Source organism: Grammomys surdaster, unplaced genomic scaffold, assembly GCF_004785775.1.
Source record: "Grammomys surdaster isolate TR1022 unplaced genomic scaffold, NIH_TR_1.0 255, whole genome shotgun sequence".
In the NCBI taxonomy this organism is placed as follows: domain Eukaryota; kingdom Metazoa; phylum Chordata; class Mammalia; order Rodentia; family Muridae; genus Grammomys; species Grammomys surdaster.
This window is the reverse complement of record NW_021604696.1, coordinates 7,859,915-7,882,122: the sequence shown is the minus strand read 5'-3', so window position 1 is coordinate 7,882,122 and position 22,208 is coordinate 7,859,915. Positions and strand designations below refer to the sequence as shown.

General features: G+C 38.9%; 1 protein-coding gene and 1 long non-coding RNA gene across 2 annotated transcripts in view; both read left to right on the top strand.

The window, feature by feature from the left end:
• Nucleotides 1-204: 204 nt before the first annotated feature.
• LOC114627590 lies at nt 205-11,673 on the top strand. Its single transcript, XR_003712377.1, has 3 exons — nt 205-315; nt 7,901-8,116; nt 11,656-11,673. It is a non-coding gene; the product is annotated as an uncharacterized LOC114627590 (long non-coding RNA).
• Nucleotides 11,674-11,689: 16 nt separating this feature from the next.
• The window catches only part of Tsga10 (testis specific 10), a 69,835-nt gene continuing 59,316 nt past the window's right edge, over nt 11,690-22,208 (top strand). Inside the window, exons 1-6 of the mRNA XM_028775478.1 lie at nt 11,690-11,721; nt 12,836-13,003; nt 13,541-13,699; nt 15,590-15,760; nt 15,847-15,924; nt 16,857-17,008. Coding sequence (XP_028631311.1) covers nt 12,953-13,003; nt 13,541-13,699; nt 15,590-15,760; nt 15,847-15,924; nt 16,857-17,008 — 611 coding nt within the window. The 5' untranslated portion in view covers nt 11,690-11,721; nt 12,836-12,952. The remainder of the gene's footprint in view (nt 11,722-12,835; nt 13,004-13,540; nt 13,700-15,589; nt 15,761-15,846; nt 15,925-16,856; nt 17,009-22,208) is intronic.

Genomic DNA, 22,208 nt, shown 5'->3' with positions numbered 1-22,208 from the left:
ACAAAACAACACCAACAAAAAAGAAAATACAGCTTGATAAACTCTGCTTTACTGATGGGAAAGTTATAAACAATAGAAAATATTATGAAATAGATTGTTACTAATTTTTAAAACTTACTGATGTGAGAAGTCACAGCTCTGTTTTAAACAGAGCACCTCTCCATTCCATCTCATTCTTTTTGTTAGGTTACCACCAAAGAACATCAGTTTGGTCTCGGGGCTCCAGTTTCTGAAGCTGGAAGAAACCAGAATAGTTTCCAACTAGAACAAGAAGTGAGAACCCAAGATAGATTCATCTCTACACTGAAATTACAGGTTAGCCTTGGTTTATATTAATAAATACTTTTTAAAATTAATTTGGCATGTGGGTTTATTTTAGAACAAGAAGATGTCAAGTAAATAATTACTAATTCAGAGCTTACTTGAATCTAGTGGTCATTCAACCATTCAATTTGGGATGGGAGGTTGGTTGATTGAGACAGGGTTTTTCTCTGTAATAGTGCTTGCTGTCCTGTAGACCAGGCTGGCCTTGAACTCACAGAGATCCTTCTGCCTCCTGAGTGCTGGGACTAAAGGCCTGAACCACCACTGCCTGGCTTCATTCAATTTTTATAATCATTTTGATATAATAGATTCAGAGTTAGTGGATGAAAACTATGTATTATGTAGGATCTTGTTATGTAACACAGGTTGGCCTCTAACTCATAGCAATACTTTTGTGTTAGCCTCACAAATTCTGGAGTTACAGGGATGAGACCATGCTAGACACATGAGCTGCTTTTTTGTTTTATAAAAGGTTTATTTATTTTATGTATATGAGTACACTGTTGCTGTCTTCAGACGCACCAGAAGAGGACATCAGATCCTATTATAGATGGTTGTGAGCCACCATGTGGTTGCTGGGAATTGAACTCAGAACCTCTGGAAGAGCAGTCAGTTCTCTTAACTGCTGAGCCATCTCTCCAGCCCACCATCAGCTACTTTTTAATGCAGAATCTTACTTAGTCATTTCCAACCATGTGAGATAGTGGCCATTTCTATTGGCATACATTGCTGTTAAATTCCAAGTGGTTAAATACTTATGATATTTAGCTAGCAAATGACAAATAGGATTTCTTTGAACTTCCAAGTTAGCAGGGACTTAAATATAGTGCTTTGTGCTACAGGTGTGAGCCCGTCTAGTACATGATATAATAAAGGCTCTTAAAACAGACCTTCCTGGGGCAGATGTAGCCCAGTTGGGTAAGTAATTGCCTAGCATTCACAGAGCCCTGGGTTTGATCCCAGCACCATACAAACTGGTCATAGTAGAACATGCATGTAATCCTAGCACTCAGGAGGAAGAGGCAGGAAGATCAGACGTTTGAAGGTAATACTCAGACTTACAATGAGTTGGAGGCCAGCCAGGGCCTCCATGAAACTCTCTGCCTGGAAGTGGTAAAGCGGGGACTTTGGGGAAGATGAAGTGGACTCATTTCCTTTCCTGTTTCCTTCTGTTAAATTCAGCTTCAGACTGTGTATGTGAGATGTAAAACAGTATAACTGTTTTCCCTTTCATTAAACACAGATTCTTTTCTCATACAGTATAATCTGAACGCAGTCCCCCTCCCTCTACCCCTCCCAGCGCCTTCCCACCTCCTCTCCTATCCAGACCCACTCACTTCTTGTCTGTCACTAGAAAAGAACAGGATCCTACCAGATAGCAAAACATAAAGTATCTAAAAATATAATAACATGAAATAAAACACATCACATTGAAAGTTGGACTAGCCAAGCCCACGGAAGGATAAAGAGCCCCAGGAGCAGGCACAAGTACCAGACCACTCATTCCCAGTCAGGAGTCCACAGAGTACTCACCTGAAAGCTGTGCTCTGTGAGGTTCCTGAGCTCTGAGGGGAGGGGTTTGATGAAGACATCTTGTGTAGAACTGTGTGTGCCACGGCCTCTCTCTCTCTCTCTCTCTCTCTCTTTTCTCACCCCACCCCTACATAATGTCTGGCTGAGGGTGTCTGTATTTGTTCCTATCTGCTGCAGGAGGAGGCCTCTCTGAAGATGCCTGGCTGAACAAGGTACTGATGTATCATTAGGAGCCATTTTAGTGTTACTTTCCACTGCACTAGGTCTCCATATTACCCCTCAAATGCCCTTTAGTTCTAGTTATCTCTCTGCTTATTCTCTCCCTAAATCCCATGTCCCACCCAAGCCTCCCATCCTCATATCTCTTACACTCCATTCATCCTTAATATTTATTCTGTTTCCCCCTCCCAGGGAGATGTGTGTGTCTGTGTGTCTGTGTGTCTGTCTGTCCCTTCCACTATGCCTGTATTCTTTAAGCCTGTGGATTGTTGCTTGGTTATCATTTATTTAATGGCTAATATACATAAAAAGCTAATGCATACAATGTGGACTAAAAAAAAAAAAAACCCAGAGAAACACAAGGCAGACGACTATGGTAATAACTGCTTGCTTCAAAACAAGCAGATAAAAAACAAAACAAAACAAAAAAAACCCAAAAAAACCCAAACAACTACCGACCTTTCCTGCCAGCATAGGCCAGATAGAATCCTTTCCAGGCAGTGACAAGGATCCTCAGTTGTGCCTCTCGTTGACCTCATTTCCTTACCTCTACCCCTAAAAAGAGTCGGCATCAAGGGAAACTAAGTAGGGAACCAAGACTTTGATTTCTATCAGGTAGTAGGGAGGTGCATAGTCTCTGAGGTCAGTAGAGACCACAGAGGGCACCAAGGCATCTGCTGCTACCTGTAGTAAGAGGCACCCTTCTTGCTAGGAAGGTGTCAGAGGAGAGTTAGAGCACAGTCAGGACTTACTTCTCCTAACAAGGCCTCTCTTATGATTTGAATCTGGTTTGTTTCCCTACAGGCTCTTGTTTTGAATGGGCAGTCTCCCTCTTGTGGTGCTATTTTAGCTATTTTAGTCATAGCTGCCTGTGGTTCCAGTCTGCCCTCTGCTTCCTGGTCCACCAAGATGTGAACCAGCCCATTCTGCCTGTGTCAGGAACATTTGAGTAAAGATGAATTAAAAGTCAATGAATAAATTTATTGGTGGAGGAAATTTCAAATGTCCTTGGTGTGATGGTGGGAATCAAACAAGGGCCCTGTACATGTTAAACAAACACTCTATTCATTGAGTAATGGTCCCAGATCTCAGAAGAGGAAGTTTCAAGACTACATAATATTCAGGCTATAGCATGATTATTGCTTATTGTGTTCAGGAAGGTTTATAATGAGGGACAGGAAGTAGAGAAGAAAGATGTACAAAACATGGAGTTTAGGAGCATGCTGCCTGTTTAAAACTGCAGCACAAACAAGTGTACAAATTGTTAAAGAGGTTAGCATGGCTGGGGAAAAGACGTTCATTCACCTTGCACTGGGGCAATAGGAAAGGTACCTTGAGGAGATACTTGACTCATGAAAGGCTTCAGGATGCAAAACTGAAAAGCTATTCAAGAGATTTTTCTTTGAGAGAGCCTCAGGGGTGTCTTTTAAATGAGATAGCCTAGGGAAGGATTTTCAGTGCACAGGTACTCAGAGGCTACTCAAGCTGTGGTCCATGGGTCCCAGTTCTTGAGCTGGCAACACAACATGAGATTATCTACATACTAATTTGGAGGCATGCAGAATGTAAGAATTTTAGTTATCTTGAAGGCTTACACCAATATTTTTGACAAAATTCTGGGAAGTGAAGCAGTGAGTAGCACTGTCAGATTTCCTACAGGGAATTTGCATGAAGCTTTGAAGGTGAATCCCAAATTGTGGTAAATAACTCAGGACATTGGAGTTTTGAAGAACCTGAGATACCTGATGAGGAAAGCTGAAGCACCACGTAGATTTTGCCCAAAGAAAGTCCCCATGTGTTTCAGGCAGCAGGGCCTATGAGTGGAGATACCTAAGTCCATTGGAACTTACAGAGTGATACACATACACCATATTCCAGGCCTGGAGGACTTCAACCTGCCTCTTCTAAAGCACTTATATCATGGATTGAATAAAAGCAGGGTTTACTATCAGGGGCAAGAAGGGTATTCATGTATTTATTGATGATCCATTTGTTTTGTTTACCCACTTAACAATAAGATGAGCATTATGTACAGAATACATAATTCATGATACATAAAGGAGTTCTGCATATTGATTAGAAGTCAGTGGAAAGGACAGGTAAAAATTATTTTAATGCATCTTATAAAACACTAAGTGCTGAGAAGTTAACTCAGTCAATATGGTGCTTATACAAAGACCTGAGTTTAAAGCACAGAACCTGTGTGAAAAAGCCAGGCATGGCAGCAATTCTGCTTGTAATTCCAGCTCTGGGGAGGTGGGCACAGGCATATCCCTGGGGTCCTCTGGCCATTGAGAGACCCTATCTTTAAAATGCCAGAGTGGATAGTGCTTAAGGAATGACATTTGAGGTTGTCTTTGGTCTGCACACATATGAGCATATGCATACTACACACCACATGCATTTACAGCATGAAGGGGGTGCCAAGGAAACAGCTCAGTAGGTGGAGGGCTTGTTATGCAAGCATGAGAAATGAAATTCAGGTTTCCAGCACTCATGCAAATGCTGGCATCCTTCTGGTAACCCTGGCACACAGGAGTCAGTTGGCTAGCTAGATGGGCAAATTGGGAGCACTGAGTTAAATTGAGGGACCTTGCCTCAATATATATGGTGGAGAGCAATTAAAGAGAACCCTCTGTCTTCCACATGCATACACATGTGCACACTTACCTTTTTACCCCTGTCTGCTCATACATGTGTAAATACACACATGTGAGTACACACACACACACACACACACACACACAGTCTAGAAAAACCCACACACCAGAACCATGAAGACAGTTCAGTTGTGATTGTTTAATACTCACATCCTATGGCATATTAAAAATAGCACACTATTGATCAAAGTAGATGAGATAAGAACGGTAGGGGAAATAAAGAAATTTGGTATGATGAATGTGAAATGTCCTCCATAGGGTGAAAGTGTTTGGGCGTCTTGTCCCTGGTTGGGGCAGTGTTTGAAAATTGTGAAACCTTTGGGAGATGGGGTTGGGTTTAGAAAGTGACTTGGGGGCAGGCCTTTTAAGGTTAAACTTGCCTGAGTGCTCTGCTTCTTGGGATGACCTTGATGTAAAGACCTCAACCACACCCTTCATAGACCCTCAGGAACTGTAGTCCTGAATAATTGTCTCTACCTTAAGTTCTTTCTTCTCTCAGGAACCATGGTACCAGATAATTGTCTCCACCTTAACTTATTCTCTCAGGAACTAGGGTCCCAGATAATCATCTCCATCTTAAGTTCTTCCCCCAGAAATTATGTCACAGTGACCAGAAAATCTAATTTGCTTTGTGAAGAGCTGGTATGAGACTGGTAAGCATGTAGTTTAGCAGGAGGTTTCTCTTCAGGTTCCCACAGCTTGGCTGCACATTTAGTTTAAAGGACGCAGAAAGAAAATGTTAAGTACTCTTACCTACGAGGCCAGGAGCAGGCCAGTTTCTTTCTTGCAGTTTAAGCCTAAGAAATTTTCCCTAGGCTTCTCCTGAAGAGGATTTTATAATATATAGGATACAGCACTATAATACTTAAAATGTTCCCAAATCAGTGCAGAGGAGTGTTGTAGTCTGTCTTCAGCTTAGGTGCACACACTGGTGCAGGAAGAGTGTTGCAGTGTGTCTGCAGCTTAGGTGCACACACTGGCAAGAATGAACCCAGACGCACAGATGAGAAGGGCTAGGGTCACAAATGGTGACTTGGCATTACATTCTTAGTGACACAGTGACTTCCAGTTTACAATTTCAACGAATTTCTTTTAAAATTAAAGTAAGTCCAACTTTTATCGCTATACACACTATTTTAAAGCAACTTAATATATATTCTAATTTCCTATGTGCACTCTTAGTGTTCAGAGAACTTTCTTTAATTGTTATATGGGAGTAGGCCAAAAGAGAAGGTAAAGGGAGAAATTCAGGCCAGTCATGATAAAAGATTGAACTAGGGAAGTACTTTGTACATTTATAGATCCCCTTCCTATTTGTTAAAAAAATTCATTGTTTTTTGTTGGCTGGTTTTGATAATGTAGACTTTAAATCTTACATGTTAGTATGCTTCACAAAGTGCCATTGCTATGATTGGATTCTCATAATGACCTCATATGGTTCCTAACATGACCCATTCAGAATAATAAATGACATCGTAACATATTTAGTTAAAATAATTCATTGCTGGGTATGGTGATACGTACCTTTAATCCCAGTGCTCAGGAAACAGAGGCAGATGAATCTCTTGAGTTTGAGGCCAGCCTGATCTACAGAGGGAGTTCCAGGTTAGCCAAGGCTAAGTAGTGAGACTATGTCCCCAAAAAAACAAAAACAAAAAAACCAAACAACCAAACAAACAAAAAACCTACCACCAACAACAAACAAAACAAAACAAAACAAAACAAAAAAACAGAAAAGAAAAAAAATTCATGAACTATAGGATATTCTTCATAGAGGGACAAACATAATTTGTATTTAAAAGTAAACTTTCAGTTTTGAAAGAAGTTGTCTCTGTAATTGCTTGAAACATTCAAGGTTAAGGCACGACTGACCCAAAACTAAGACTAGACATTTAGTTTAGGCAAGTAAGTTATTGTGTTCAAAAAGACGTTTCTAGCTGGGCGGTGGTGGCGCACGCCTTTAATAATCCCAGCACTTGGGAGGCAGAGGCAGGCGGATTTCTGAGTTGGAGGCCAGCCTGGTCTACAGAGTGAGCTCCAGTACAGCCAGGGCTACACAGAGAAACCCTGTCTCGAAAAAACAAAAAAACAAACAAACAAAAAAAAGACTTTTCTAAAGAGTTAACAGAGTTTTAAACAGCAAGTAGAAATTTGATAAATTTGATTCTTTTGTTATTGATTGTTTTGTTTATTTACATTTCAAATGTTATCCCCCTTCCTCTCCAAGAACCCCTCATCCCACCCCACCCCCAGAAATTTGATTCTTGAGAGGTAAATGCCATTAATTATTCAAATTAACTTTAATTTCTTTGCTGCAGTTAAATATTTGGCTTTTTCCTCCTTGAGACAAGGTCTCTTTATGTAGCCGAGTTAGTTTTAAAGTCATGACCATCCTGCCTTAGCCTTCTGAGTACTCGACCCGGATTACGGGCATATGCTACTATGCCTGGATATTTGGATGTTCTTTTAATAGTTTGCTTAAAAAGCTATATATAGTAAGACAATAGTACAAGTTACGTGTGGGAGTGGAATCCAGGAGGGGCTGGGAGAGGGCGCGTGTGATTAGAATGTATTATATGCTGTATGAAATTCTCAAAGAATAAATTGCAAGTATTTTTTTAAAAGCTACTTAATGTACTAATTTTGTTTTGCTTTGTTTTGTTTTCAAGACAGGGTTTCACTGTGTAGCCCTGGCTATCCTAGAACCCACTCTGTAGACCAGGCTGACCTTAAACTCAGAGATTGCCTACCTCTGCCTCTCAGGTGCTGGAATTAAAGACATGCACCATTACTGCCTGGCAAAAAAACTATTTTTAAAAATAGTATTTCTATTAAAAAACATGAAATTTGACATGAAAGATGCAGTTATTAAGAAAAAATAATTTGGTGGCTAGGAATGTGGCTTAGTAGTAGGCTGCTTGCCAGGCGTTCATGGTGGCCTAGATATGATCCTTACCACACTGATTAGTTATTTAATTAATATTTTCACTTTTTCCCAGATTGGTAAAAACATGGTACAAAGTGAATAAGACACAAAGATTATAGTTAGATGTTGTTGCCAGTTAAGCAATATCTGTCTTTTTGATTCTAACACCCAATTACTTTTCTCAGAAGGAAGCTAAGGGACCTTTTTAATGTGATTACTTCCTTTTTGGTTATAACAGATTGAAGATCTCAAACAGACAAATCATGACTTGGAAGAATATGTTAGGAAACTCTTGGATAGTAAAGAGGCGGTAAGCACTCAAGTAAATGATTTAACCAACCACAATGAGCATCTTTGTAAAGAGTTGATTAAACTTGACCAACTAGCAGAGCAATTAGAAAAAGAAAAGAATTTTGTGGTGGACACTGCCGACAAAGAACTTGAAGAAGCAAAGGTAATTTATCACCAATTATATCTTAGTTGTATTTTAAGCATGTGATTGTAAAAGTAAGTTGGAAAAGTGTGATTTTCATATAATTTGGAAGCCTTTTAGTTTGGCACATGTTAAAGTTTATCATAAGGATTAAGTTATATTTTTCTAATGCTTTATTATTATTTTGTTTTTTTTTTTTTTACATTTTTTTTGCTCATATTTCCCCCTAAGTTTTTTGAGGCTATTGTGAAAATTTCAAAGCAAGAATAGTCTGTATACACAATATTACTCTACTTCCTCATTTCTTCTCTTTGTATCTCTGCAAACAGATACATTACCCATGCCTTTGTTAGAAAGGGTCTTGTTCTCAAGCCCAGGCTTGCCTAGAACTCTGGATCTTCTTGCCTCCCTCGATTTCTGAGAACCGGGATTCCAGATGCTATGCCTGACTCTAATTTTTACACACAGTGGTTTATCATTAACTTTTAACCAAATGAGAAATGTTTTATGTTGTTAATTTGTTCATCTTTCTTGACTTAAGAGTTTTAGTTTTTGTTTAGGAAGATCTCTATCACATCAAGAGCTATAAATTTAACTTTTACGTATATGAGTAGTACACTGTAGTTATCCTCAGACACACCAGAAGAGGGCATCGGGTTCCATTACAGATGGTTGTGAGCTACCATGTGGTTGCTGAGAAATGAACTCAGAACCTCTGGAAGAGCAGTCAGTGCTCTTAACCACTGAGCCATCTCTCCAGCCTCCTAAATTTAACTTTTAAATTTTACCTTTACATTTTTCAACACATAAAGTTCATTCCTTTCATTTGAGAACATGAAGTCCTTGCCTGGAGAAGGTCTTAGAACTCCCAATGAGAATAAAGAGTGGCTTATCTCTAGCTATGCTAATGTACATCACATGGTCACTACCCAAGTATTAAAGGGCTCTTAAAGTAGTGTGTATATTTTCAATATTTCCCAGTAAGCTTGTCAGTTTATTTTGGCCTTTCATACATAGCTTAGTAGTTAATTGAGTACAGTCTTCATCTCGACTGTGAGTATTGTCAAATTGAGAGTTTTACTGTCCTTCATTCTTCATAGGAAGAGGGGAGACTGTCTGGGTATGGTTTGAGCTTTTGAAATTTGAAAGCCCACTCCTAGTGACATGCTTGCTCCAACAAAGCCACATCTTCTAATGGTTTCAAACAGCTCTATCGGCTGGCGACTGAGTATTCAAATGGCCTATGGAGGCCATTCTTATTCAAACCACCACATTTATCTCTCCCAGCTGGAATATTAGGTGTCCTTAAAGTAAAAAATCTTTAACTGTTATGTTTGCTTAAAAAAAAAAAACAACTCTTGGGTGCTAGAGAGATGGCTCAGTGGTTAAGAGCACCAGCTGTTCTTCTAGAGGTCCTGAGTTCAATTCCTAGCATCCACATGGTAGCTCACAATGTTTATAACTATAGTCCTATACAATCCAATGCCTTCTTTTTGTGTGCAGATGTACATGAAGACAAAATTACCCATATACATAAAATAAATTTTAAAAGTATCTTAGTGCCTTAGAATCTGAGTGGTTATTATGTATTTTTTGAGTGACATAGACAGTATTTGATATGTATTTGACTATCATCTTTTCTTTCTCTCTTTGACTAGATTGTAAACTCCCCAGGGCATTTATCGTGTTTCCCAGCATGAATCAGTATCACACTGTCAGGCACACACCCAATAAGCAACCACTAATCAGTTGTTAGAAAGGCAAAAAACATTGTTCTTGGCCAGTTATAATTATTTTGAGGATTGCTCTAGCACTTTTGTTATAAAGGTTCTATATGTTTATTGTAAAATGTTCAAGTTTATGGCTATAGCTCAGTGGTAGATTGCTTGCCTAGAAAGGTTCAATCCCCAACACCACAAGCACACAAACAAGATTTCAGTTCACCTAGAACACTATAAAGAAGGAGGTAATACCTACCACTCTCCTACTTGGATCTGCCCTCACTCTCTCTTCTTCCTGTTACAGATTACTGGTTAAGTTTCATCTGCATCTAGCATATGTGTACCTACAGTTTTTGAGGCAGTATCACACTGGATATTCTGTTTTACAGAGTCTTCATACCTAACAAAGAACAAAAATATTTATACATCTATACTAGAGGTATATCTTTTTAGTGTTTGCACAGTAAGCTGTATTAGTCAGGGTTCTCTAGATGAACAGACCTAATAAAATGAATGTGTATGTAGAAAGGATTTATTAGAGTGGCCTACAGGCTTTGGTCCAGTTAGTCCAATGATGGCTGTCTACCAATGGAAAGTCCAATAACCCAGTAGCTGCTTCGTCCTCCTTGCTGGATACCTCACTAGTCCTCAGTAGATGCCAGAATCCTGAAGAAGTAGAAATGAAGAAACAAGGAATGCCTTGCTCTCCAGTGAAAGCAACAGCAAGCAGAGAGCAAGCACTTCTCTCTTCCATGTTCTTATATAGGCTGTTGCCGGAAGGTGTGGCCCAGGTTAAAGGTGATTTAGATCTCAGAAGATCTAAATGTACTGTGATTCTTCCCACTTCAAATGATTTAATTCAGAACACTCCCTCACAGGTGTGCCCACCTGATTTCATTTTAGCTAATTCCAGATGTTGTCAAGTTGACAACCAAGAATAGCCATCACAGTAGCATAAAATAAAACATTGAAACTTAGTGATTCAGAGTTGTACAATGGAAAAAGTTTATACAAGCTATAAGTTATGTTCCAAACATTAGGACCCCTTAATATTTTATAAACTTCAGTCTGACTTCTAGAGAGATCTTAGAAGGATAATAAAGAAAAAAAATGGGATGGGGATATATTGAATTTTACTGATAGAACTTTTAATTAGTGTTTGTGAGGCTCTGGGCTTGGATCCTAGCAGAGGTAAATAATTATTCCAGGAAGTTCTAGTTTAAGTTGTAGCATGTTTATCTTAGTTCAGGATAATGAGACAATAATGTGATGTTAATTAATTATAAATATATTCATTGAACTTATTTGCTGTCTTTAAGCAAAGAGCTTTAGTATCTGTAAATAAAAGAGTCACTTGTTTTGAAACCTCTGGTAGAGATGTGTTGCATCTAGAGCTACAGATGATAGCTACACTGTAAAACGGAGTCTATGTTCAGTCATGAGCTGATGCGAAAAGTGTCTTGTGAGCTGAGTGAAGCAGTGCATTCAAATAGTTCATCAGGGAAAGAAGACTGAAATACTTCACCACAGGCTTACATTGCTTTCCTGTTATAGTCCTCAGAATTATAATTAGTTTCAACATTTTGATCCAGTTAATGAGACAATTTTGTATAATATAATAAATTAACATTTTATGGAAAACACTGAGTAAAGGAACCCCTTTTTAAAGTCTGAGTTCCTTTATTGCTGAAGGTAGGCAAGCATAGGGGACAGGTTACCTTCTGCTTAAAATATTCAGTGTGAATGTTTTTGTTTTTAAATTGCTTCCTCTTTATATTCCTTCCAATTAAGTCAACTTAAGCATCTTCAGTATAAATGACAGAATTTCTAATATTTCAGATTGAACTCATTTGCCAGCAAAATAATATAACAGTATTAGAAGATACAATTAAAAGGCTTAAATCTGTAAGTACATTTTTCATAAATATATGATAAGCAGTCATTTTTATTTAGTTAGTAAGCTACTAAAAGAATTAAATATATCCCTTGACTTGTACCTTTGTGAACAGTAAAACATTTTGTTTTCTAAACTTAACACCCAATCTGGGCATCCTTTTCTTCAGAGTGTCCCTTCTTGCCTCTCTGGTATCACTGCTTTCTTCTAGACTGTGACAGTAACCTTTGGTGGGTTTTAGCAAAGAGGTTTTTAATTGTTACTAGCTTTAAAATGGTGACTTCAGAATTTTTAATTTTTTGATATATATGATACATTCTTCTATACTTTAAATTTTACATCTTTCATAATTATTATTTTTAAGTTATAAGTTATTATTTAGTACCAGTTGATGCTTCATTTATCTTACAGCATGAAAAGTCTTCTGTTTAAATATTTTAATTTTTTATTTAAAATATTTAAAACACCATCTGAAACATGTCAACTTTTTCTCAGTATTCATAAAGCAAATATAAAAACATTTTAAAAGTTTTTCTAAATATCTGTGTGAATGGGAGTTCATGGCAAGGTTCCTGAATGTATGAACTGTTGAGAATTTATTACATATCCATTCATTGAACAAGTATTGAACAAACACAGACCCTGAAGTGTGATGTAATAGGAAGGAGTCCAAAGTCATTCTGTTTCTAAGATTGGCTTCAGGTCTGGATGTTTCTGAAATTACTAAATATATATATATATATGTATATGTATGTATATATATATATATGTATATGTATATATATGTATATATATGTATATATATGTATGTACATATATATACATATACATATATATGTAAGTAATTATATAAATTAAATATAAATAAAATATATAATAAGCGTATAATAGCATATATTCTTTTGTAGATGATTAAATTAGTGTTTTATTTAAATAAAGCACACCCAAATGGTAAAAATTATTTTAAAAATGGTGTTTTTTAAAAAAATAATGAATAAGTTTTTACATGTTCTATTTTAAAAAATATTAAATTTAATATTTTGAAGACTTCTTTGTGTTTCTGTTTTTAAAAGGATGCTATAATTTAGCTTAAAATAATTGCTTAACTTTTTCCTCCTTGGCAAGATAATTTTAGAGACTGAAAAAGCACAAAATCAATCTCCTTCCAGACTTGATTCCTTTGTCAAGACTTTAGAAGCAGACAGAGATTATTATAAGACTGAGGCTCAGCATCTGAGAAAGATGATGAGAAACAGATCTAAGAGTCCAAGGCGCCCGTCACCGACGTCCCGGGTAGGTTGGGAGGACATTTGTTAATCTTTTAGTTTGTTTCTCAAGTTCTGACGTTTATTCTTTGATTTATTTAATTTGGGACTAACTAATTTGGCATTTTGCATGAATTACAGTATCAAAGAGGTTGGGAGACAGGTGTCTCTGATGGCTCAGTGAACAACAAAGCTCTTTATTCCCAGTAAAAGTTGTGGTTGGGAGCTAATAAGACCAATGTGGTGCAGTTTGGGATGAGGTTGTAAAGGTGATTTTGCTGTTGTTTTTCGTTCCTTTTATCTGTGGTCATGGTCACTAAGGAGAGACTGCACTGCCAGCAGCCACACTGCCTCCTCAGTACTCAGAGAGAAAGGCTCTCAAGCCAGGGCTACTGCTGTACATGTGTGTCTTCTCAGCACCTGGGGGGCAGAGGCAGGGGGATCAGGAATCCAAGGCTAGCCCTGGCTTCATAGTGAGTTCAAGGTCAGCTTGAACTATCTGAGACTCTGTCTCAACAGCAAAAAGTAAAGCAAGAACTTGAGATATCTTAACTAATAATTCTAGGGTGCAAACTGTGACGTAGAGCTTTTGAAGTCAACTGCAAGAGACCGTGAAGAGCTGAAGTGTATGCTAGAAAAATACGAACGTCATTTGGCAGAAATCCAGGGCAATGTCAAGGTTCTCACATCTGAGAGAGACAAGACTTTCCTTCTTTATGAGCAGGTAATCATATAAATACACAGATTGTATAAGTAACAGCACTCACTTCTAGAAGTTTGCAATTCTTGTGTAGGTTTTATGACCACAAGTAAACATGCCAGTCAAATTAATCTAACACTTGGAATTATATTTTTTCCTAAGGTATTCTCTTTTCCTTTTCTTTTATTGTGGTGCTGGGAATCAAACCCCAGGACCTTGTGCATTCTAGGCAAGTACTCTACCACTGGGCTACATCCACAGCCCTGTTCTCAAGGTACTCTTCTTTTTTTTTTTTTCATTGTAATAATTTTTCATTAATTAATGTATTAACTTTACATCTGATGGCAGTCCCCTTCCTCCTCTCCACCTTCTCACCCCCTTCTCCCGTTACCCCTCTCCCTACCCTTCTCCTCAAAGAAGGGGAGGACCCTGCCCTGAGTACCAACCTATCCTACCACAACAAGTCTCATCAAGACTAAGTACATCCTCTCCCACTGAGACCAGACAAGGCAGCCTTGGTATTAGGGGAAACGGATCTAAAGGCAAACAGCTGAGTCAGGGACAGCCACCACTCCAAATACACAAAGACCAAGCTACACATCTGCTACATATTTGTAGGTGGCCTAGGTCCAGTCCACACATGTTCTTTGGTTGGTGGTTCAGTCTCTGTGAGCCCTCATGGGCCCAGGTTAGTTGACCCTGTAGGTCTTCTTGTGGTGTCCTTGACCCCTCCAGCTCACTCAATCCTTCCCCCAACTGTTCTGAAGACTCCTTGAGTTCTGCTTAATGTTTGGCTGTGGGTCTCTTATCTTTTTCCATCAGTTGCTAGATAGATGAAGCCTCTTAAATGACAGTTACGCTAGGTTCTTGTCTGCAAGCATAGCAGAGTATAATTAATAGTGTCAGGGGTTGGCTCTCTCTCATGGGGTGGGTCTCAAGTTGGGCCAGTCATTGGTTAGCCATTCCCTCAATCTCTGCTCCATATTCATCCCTGCACATCTATCTTGTAGGCAGGGCAAGTATAGATATTGAGCAACTGCATATCCTTTTCTGAAATCAAGAGACCATCTGTCTTAGGGTTTTACTGCTGTGAACAGATACCATGACCAAGGCAACTCTTATAAGGACAACATTTAATTGGGGGTGGCTTACAGGTTCAAGGGTTCAGTCCATTATCATCAAGGCAGCATCCAGGCAGGCATGGTGCAGGAGGAGCTGAGAGTTCTACATCTTTATTTGAAGGCCACTAGAAGACTGGCTTCCAAGCAACTAGGATGAGGGTCTTAAAGCCCACGCCTATAGTAGCACACCTAATCTAACAAGGTCACACCTCCTAATAGTGCCACTCCCTGGGCCAAGCATATAGAAACCATCACACCAGCTGAGTAGATAATCATCAAAATTGAGAGTCAGGAAGCAAAGTGGGATATAAAATCATCTGTAGATATGCAGCAGATCTGGGGCCTCAGGATTGTTGAATAAGTGTTCAGAGACCATGTTGGGGTGTGAGTAAGGACTGGTGGAACTTCCTGTCAGGGTAAAAGTAGCCAAGACAGAAATAGCATATATAGAAATATAGCAAAAATGAGAAAGATAAGCACTGTGGATGTTCATTAGACAAATATTCCACCCAAGGTGTGTTGAGGTCAAATTTATATCTCAGAGTGGGCAAGTGGAACATATCAAATCTATCTTAGCTACACACACATATACACATATATATCACATATACACACCCACTATCTATATATATATGGTTGCACTTATTTATGAACTCTTGAAAATAAAATTTCTACCATTTCCTTATTTCCTTGTTGCTTGCATATTATTCTGGTTTCAGTTTTAACCAACTGGATATACTGTATGTGTAACTTAAGTTTTTCTTTTTAAAAATTCTATGTATTTCTATCATAGGCACAGGAAGAAATTGCTCGACTTCGACGAGAAATGATGAAAAGCTGTAAGTCTCCTAAGTCAACCACAGCACATGCTATTCTTCGTCGGGTAGAGACGGAGAGAGATGTAGCCTTCACTGACTTACGAAGAATGACTACAGAGCGAGACAGTCTGAGGGAAAGGCTCAAGGTATGGCAGTGTTCTGTGTGTCTTCAGTGGTACAGCGTTGTGGCAGTGGCACTGAGCCTGCTTTGTTGTGCTTGTGTCTTAAACAGATTGCTCAAGAGACAGCGTTCAATGAGAAGGCTCACTTGGAACAGCGGATAGAGGAGCTGGAATGCACAGTTCACAACGTAAAACAAAACCCTTGCTCCTACACCCCAAGCTCTTCCCTGTCTCTTTGTACTGTGTTAGGAAGAGTTCTTGTAGTTTTCTAAGATTTCATTTGCAGTCTTAAACTACTTAGGTGACTCGCATGATGTGTTATTTCCTTAATCCTGTGTCACCTATCCACACAGTCAGTCTCCTCTAGAGAAACAGGGGTTCAGCTTGTTATTTTTGGTGTGTTTGGTTGCAAAGCTTTTTTGTTTCTATTGTTAGGATGTAGTCTCAGGAATATTAACTTTAATTGGAATTTATTTATTGGGGGGGGTGTACAGGCTCTCATTATATAGCCCAGGTTGGCTTTGAACCCATGATTCTGCTGCTTCAGCCTCCTGAGTGTTGGCATTATAGTACCACTACACTTTGCTAAATTTTCATTTTTTTCTTATCTCCATGTTCAGTTGAAGATGATATTGCCAAATATGAGTATATCAAGCATTTGGGGGTACTCTAGTTATATATTTGCAGTGTTTCAGGTACAGAAGTAGTTAAGGGTTTGAATGTACTGATATGTTCATTTGAGGTATTTCCTATATGTAAAAAAAACAGACAAGAGAAAAAATTATTTTCATAGTCCTACTTTATGTGTAATATATTAATCTTAGACAATGAATGAATCTTTTTTACACATTCATTATGTATATAGTCAAATTGAACCAGATTGAGAAAGGTAGACTGACATACTGAGATAGACAGGCTTTATAGAAACACTATATAGTGACTTGGTTTTATTCCTATTATAAAATACTTTATCCATAAAACCTTCTGCAGCATTCAGGTCTACCCTAGTGATTGTCCCATTGTGCAGATTCTGCATGTTGTAAGAGGAATATCTCTCTGCTGCTAGGACCAATAAGACTCCGCACTGTTGGTAGCTAACTCTGTCATTCCACTTGTGTAGCTTGATGATGAGCGCATGGAACAGATGTCAAACATGACTTTGATGAAGGAAACCATAACCACTGTGGAAAAAGAAATGAAATCATTAGCAAGAAAGGCAATGGACACCGAGAGTGAGCTTGGCAGACAGAAAGCAGAGAATAATTCTTTGAGGTAAACACTACATTGCCGTTAAACAACCAGCAGTTTGCTGTACCGAACTTCCCTGCTTTATAGTACATTTCATAATGAAAAATAGGAAGCAGTTATAGAAACCTCAGCAACATGTAATGGTGTCCTGAAAACACTCCAACACTCATTCTAATGTTAAGTTTGCAACATGTGTTAAATTTAATGTTTTTATACAGTTTTTATACAGCTCTCTGAAAACTGAGATACTTAACTTTGGTATTTTATTGTTTAATGTACTTTTATAACTTTAAATTCTTTTCTAGGATCTGAACAATTTAAGAAAGCCCAGGCTCAAAACCTTAAGGGAAAGATGGTTCCTAACACAGGAGTAAATTGGTTAACCCTTTCATTAGACTAGTATAATGGCAGGAGGATTGTTGCTGGAGCAGTTTGTGGGCAGGAAGACACCTATATACCCAAGATTCTACGTTAGTATTTGTTCTTGTGAAACAAAACTACTCAAGTTTCAGTAGAGATAAATTTCTCTTTACCTATAGACATGAAAAATGTTAGTTGATGTGAATGTGTAATATATTCTTAAATCTACAGAAAATAATTGGGCCATGTGTGAGTTCTCAGAGTCTGCCCTTGATCTTGAGGACCTGGGGTACATAGTAGGAACCACTTGTCTGGACAGATAATTACTCAAACCCCCTGCTTTTCTTTGTAAAACTTCTTCTCCTTATAATGCTATTGTAAGCTCACACAAAATGCAAGTGATACCAAAGAAAGCAAACAACAACAACAAAGCAAACCTTGAGAAATAAAGAGAAGTAAGGAAAGGTTAAAGTCATCTATATAAAAGGGAAAAGGTTAGTGTAGAACTACTTCCAGCCAGAAATCTGTTCAGTGTAGCACAGACGTTTCCTGTGTGACTGAACTCAGCGGGTGGCTGTTTATACCTGGTGTTTTGACTTCATCACATGGGACTCTGTGTTGTTAGAAGTTCTTACAAATGTGTAATAACCTGGGTGTGCTTTGTTCCTTTGGTACAGGACTGTGCTGTGTGGCTCTGCACTTCTGTAGTGCTCCGCTTCTGTAGGATAGCAGTGTGCACCCTGCCCAATGGTTTCAAGAGGTTTTTGTTGTTGTTTTTGATGTATGTTTGCTTATTTGAAAACTTTTATTGATATATTACTGAAGCATATACACTAAACAGTCAATATTTGATATGCTAAGGTTGGAAAACTTTGACCTTTCAAGCCATCACCACAATCAGGGTTCTAGCTTATTCTGCACTCTTACTGTGATTTCACACAGTGTTGATTCTCAGGTGACCATTGGTTTTATTTCAGGCATGTAGGTATTTGAATTTTCTAAAAAGTTAAACCATTGAAATCATATTGTATATGTTGCTTAATCAGGCCACTTTCCCTCAGTGTGTTTAAGATTTGTTCTCCATGTATTCATGCTGTATATACTTTATACTGTCTGATTGCTGACTTGTATGCCACGGTGTGGGTATATACATTGACACTTGCATTGTTTCCAGTTTGGGGCTATAATGAATAAAGCCACTAAGTTCTTCCCTATGTTAGTCTTTGTGTGCACATATGTTTTATTTCTTGGATTTATATCTAGGAATAAATGGCTAAGTTATATGATATATTCTGGGAACCATTAAAGTCTTTCTCAGTGTGGCTGTAGACTGTGCACTTCTCCGTAGTGTTGAGTTTTTCAGTAGGTACATATTCTTGCTGACATTTGATATGCAGTTCATTTTTAACACCAGCTATTATTTTGTTTATAGTTCTATTTTTAAATTTTATAAAAATTTAGCTTTAATGTGGAATAAAAATTATATGTATTTTAAGACTATAGTATGTTGTATATGTTTTGATACATATACATTGTGAAATGATACTTTGTGAACTTGCCTGCTGTGCTCACTGCTCCCAGATCCTGTTTGTGCAGGTAAGTACTTAGTGCTGGCAACTAGGCAGTTCTTTTCTGGCCCTTTGTCCCTTTCTTCTGTATTTGTGAGGGAGTGGTTTTCTTTATTGAGGCTTCAATCCCATTATCTTTTGTGTATTACGTTTGGTTCATTGTGGTTATCATGAGGTTTACTACTACATTCTCTAGTTATGGCAGTCTTTTCAATGGCAACAGTGTTATTCACATGGAAGGGCAGCCGTCTATTGAGATAAATACACTTCAGGTCACTATGCACATAAGTGACTTTGCTAGATCAGTGGGGTAGCTGTGTCTTTCAGTGTTTGAAGCACTTTAAAGAAATTTAAAATACTATACTCATAGATCAGTGCCTTGTTCAGCCATCTTCAGAGAAGCTTCTTCCTGTAGCAGATGCAAACAAACGCAGAGACCCATAGCCAGACATTATGCAGAGAGTGAGAGACCTTGGAACACTGAGCCCCAAATGGGCTGTCTCTATCAAATCCCTCCCCTCAGAGATCAGGGAACATTGTGGAAGAAGAGGCAGAAAGATTTTAAGACTTAGAGGGGATGCAGGACACCAAGAAAACAAGGTGAGCAAATATAAGCAAAGCTCATATGAACTAGCAGAGGCTAGAACAGCAGGGTCTGTATGGGTCTGCACCAGGCCTCTGTGTGTACATTACAGCTTCTAGTTTAGTATTTTTATGGGATTCATGAGTGAGTGAATGAGTAGGTCTCTGATTCTTGTGCCTTCCTTTGGGCTTTTTCTGTTGGTCTGTCTTATCCAACTTTGATTTGATAGTTTTTGTTTTATAATATTTTGTTATAATTCAATATCTGGGCTGGAGAGATGGCTCAGAGGTTAAGAGCACTGACTGCTCTTCCAGAGGTCCTGAGTTCAATTCCCAGCAACCACATGGTGGCTCAAAACCATCTGAAATGGAATCTGATGTCCTTTTCTGGTACTCATATACCAAGTATTTAAAAAAATATTATTTAAAAAAATCAAATATTTAAAAAAATCAAAAAATAATAATTCAATATCTTTAGAAGCATGTTCTTTCCTAATGAGGAACAGAAAGGGAGTCTGATGGAGGGAAGGAAGGAAGGAACTGGGAGGAGTAGAGGGAGGAGTTTAAAAACAGGAAATAAAAAGAAACCAAAATAAATATATAAATAAAATAAAAATAAAATGGTAGTTATCTTTATAGGAGTGAAGTGATATTGCCGTTTGATCTGTGTTGTGTAATGCCACGCCTGGTTTTGCTAAGAGGTTTGTGAAGTTCCTATCTAGATGTTTATATTTTCCCTGGAAGTGCAGAGTCTCAGTCAGTGTTTCTGTAAGGGTCTTCACTACACTCGTGCAGGTGACTGTTATCTCTGCAGGTGACTGTCTGGTCCGAGGGCCCGTAGGCCTCTCAGCTCCTCTTCACTCGCCCTCTTCAGCAGCAGTGTTTCTAAGTGTAGTGGCTGTGCGTCACGGCTGTGAGTTTACAGCTTGTTTCTCCTGCCTCGTCATGGCGGCTGCTGGTGCCGCCTCACCTTTACTCCTTGTTATTTCTGCTTTAACTCCAGATTTCTCCTGGACTCCTAGAAATAATTGTAGCCTATCTGCTGAATATTTTATTGGTGTGTTGTTTTCCTGATTTCACTAACATGTGTATTTATGTTCTCTTATAGCTTGATTAACTGTCTGAATCACTTATTTTGAGTTTTTGGCCATGTACCTTCTAGATTTATATTTTTTGGGAGATTTTGTCATTTTTTGTCCCCCCCCCCCCATGGCTCTTGGTTTTCATTGATGTATGCACATTTATTGCCAAGTTTCAGCAGGGATGCATCTTCACACAGCAGTGAGTACAAAATCCAGTTCATGCAGTGGTGAAGGCACAGTGGCCAATCTTCACCAGTGAGTCAGTTGTGGTTGGTGTCAGCACAGGCTGTGGGCGTGTGTCTTCAACAGCCATGACTGTGGATGTCTGAGTGATGCTGATGCTATTACAGATCTTCCACTTGTTTTCTCTTTTCTCCAAGGAGAGACTATGAATGAGGACATCTGTCTTGACACCTGTGTGGTACATGTGGGCATGCCTGCCGCAGAGCCCAGGTCCAGCATCATTGTGCTTGGCTGCTTTTTCTCCAAGGATAGATGCATGGATATGTTTGTTCCAGAAATGGTAGTGACTGGGGTAGGGTGACTGGGGAGCTCAGTGTGGAAGTGAGATGTGTGCAGTGATGGTGACCCTAGAGCTCAGGGACCAGCTAGCTCACTCTGCTTCCATACAAGGTATCTGGTCCTGGGTGTTTGTGGAGCACTGGCAAAGTTATAGTGTGCAGTGCACATGCACCATACATGCATATATGCGTATGCTGAACATGCACAGCACATGGGACAGGCCCAAGGCAGTGCTAGCCTGTGGAAGTACTGCTTCTGGTATCTGAGCTGCAAGCAAGCCCAGGTCACTTATTGCTCTGTGGTTTGAAGCACACGTGGATATTGATGGAGTGGTCATAGCCCAAGGGCAGCAGACAATATGACTCTTTTTTGAGAGGAAGGCCATAACAGCTTCTCCCCATTAAGCTGACTTGACCTATGGTGGGGACTGATGGTGGTTACCTTCACGGTGAAAGCTGCCAATGTCTCATGCAGAATAGGCCACTGGTGACCAAGGGACCAGCCTGTACATGGATGAGACTTGTTCTTAGTGCCTCCTGATATCCCAGGGCTGTGTGTGTGTGTTAGAAAGCTGAAAGCTGGACTGTTTTCTGCCATACTGTGTTTGTTACTGTTTTTTGTTGTTGTTTTTATTTGTTTTGTTTTGTCCTGTCTCAGCTTTCTGATTTCTGGGATCACAGACCTCAGCCATCACCCTGACCTGCCATGTTGTTAAAGTAATTTTTGTTTTTATTTTTGAGAATAAAACTCTATACTGGTTATCTTAGCTTGCTTTCTATTGTTCTAATAAAAAAACATGACCAAAAGCAACTTGGGGAAGAAAGGTTTTATTTGGATCACAGTCCACTGATGGAAGTTGAGGCAGGAGCTGAAGCAGAGCCCATTGGGAAATGCTCTTTACTAGTCTGTCCCTGTGACTCATTTAGTTTTCTATCTTATACACACCCTAGTCACTTGCCTATGGCTGCACCATGTACAGTGAGTGGCTTGGGCCTTCCCATATCAGTTACTAATCAAGAAAATGGCTTGTGATTGTCTGCAGGCCAATCTAATGGAAGCATCTTTACAACTAAGATCCTCTCTCCCAAGATATGAGGTTTGTGTTTGTGT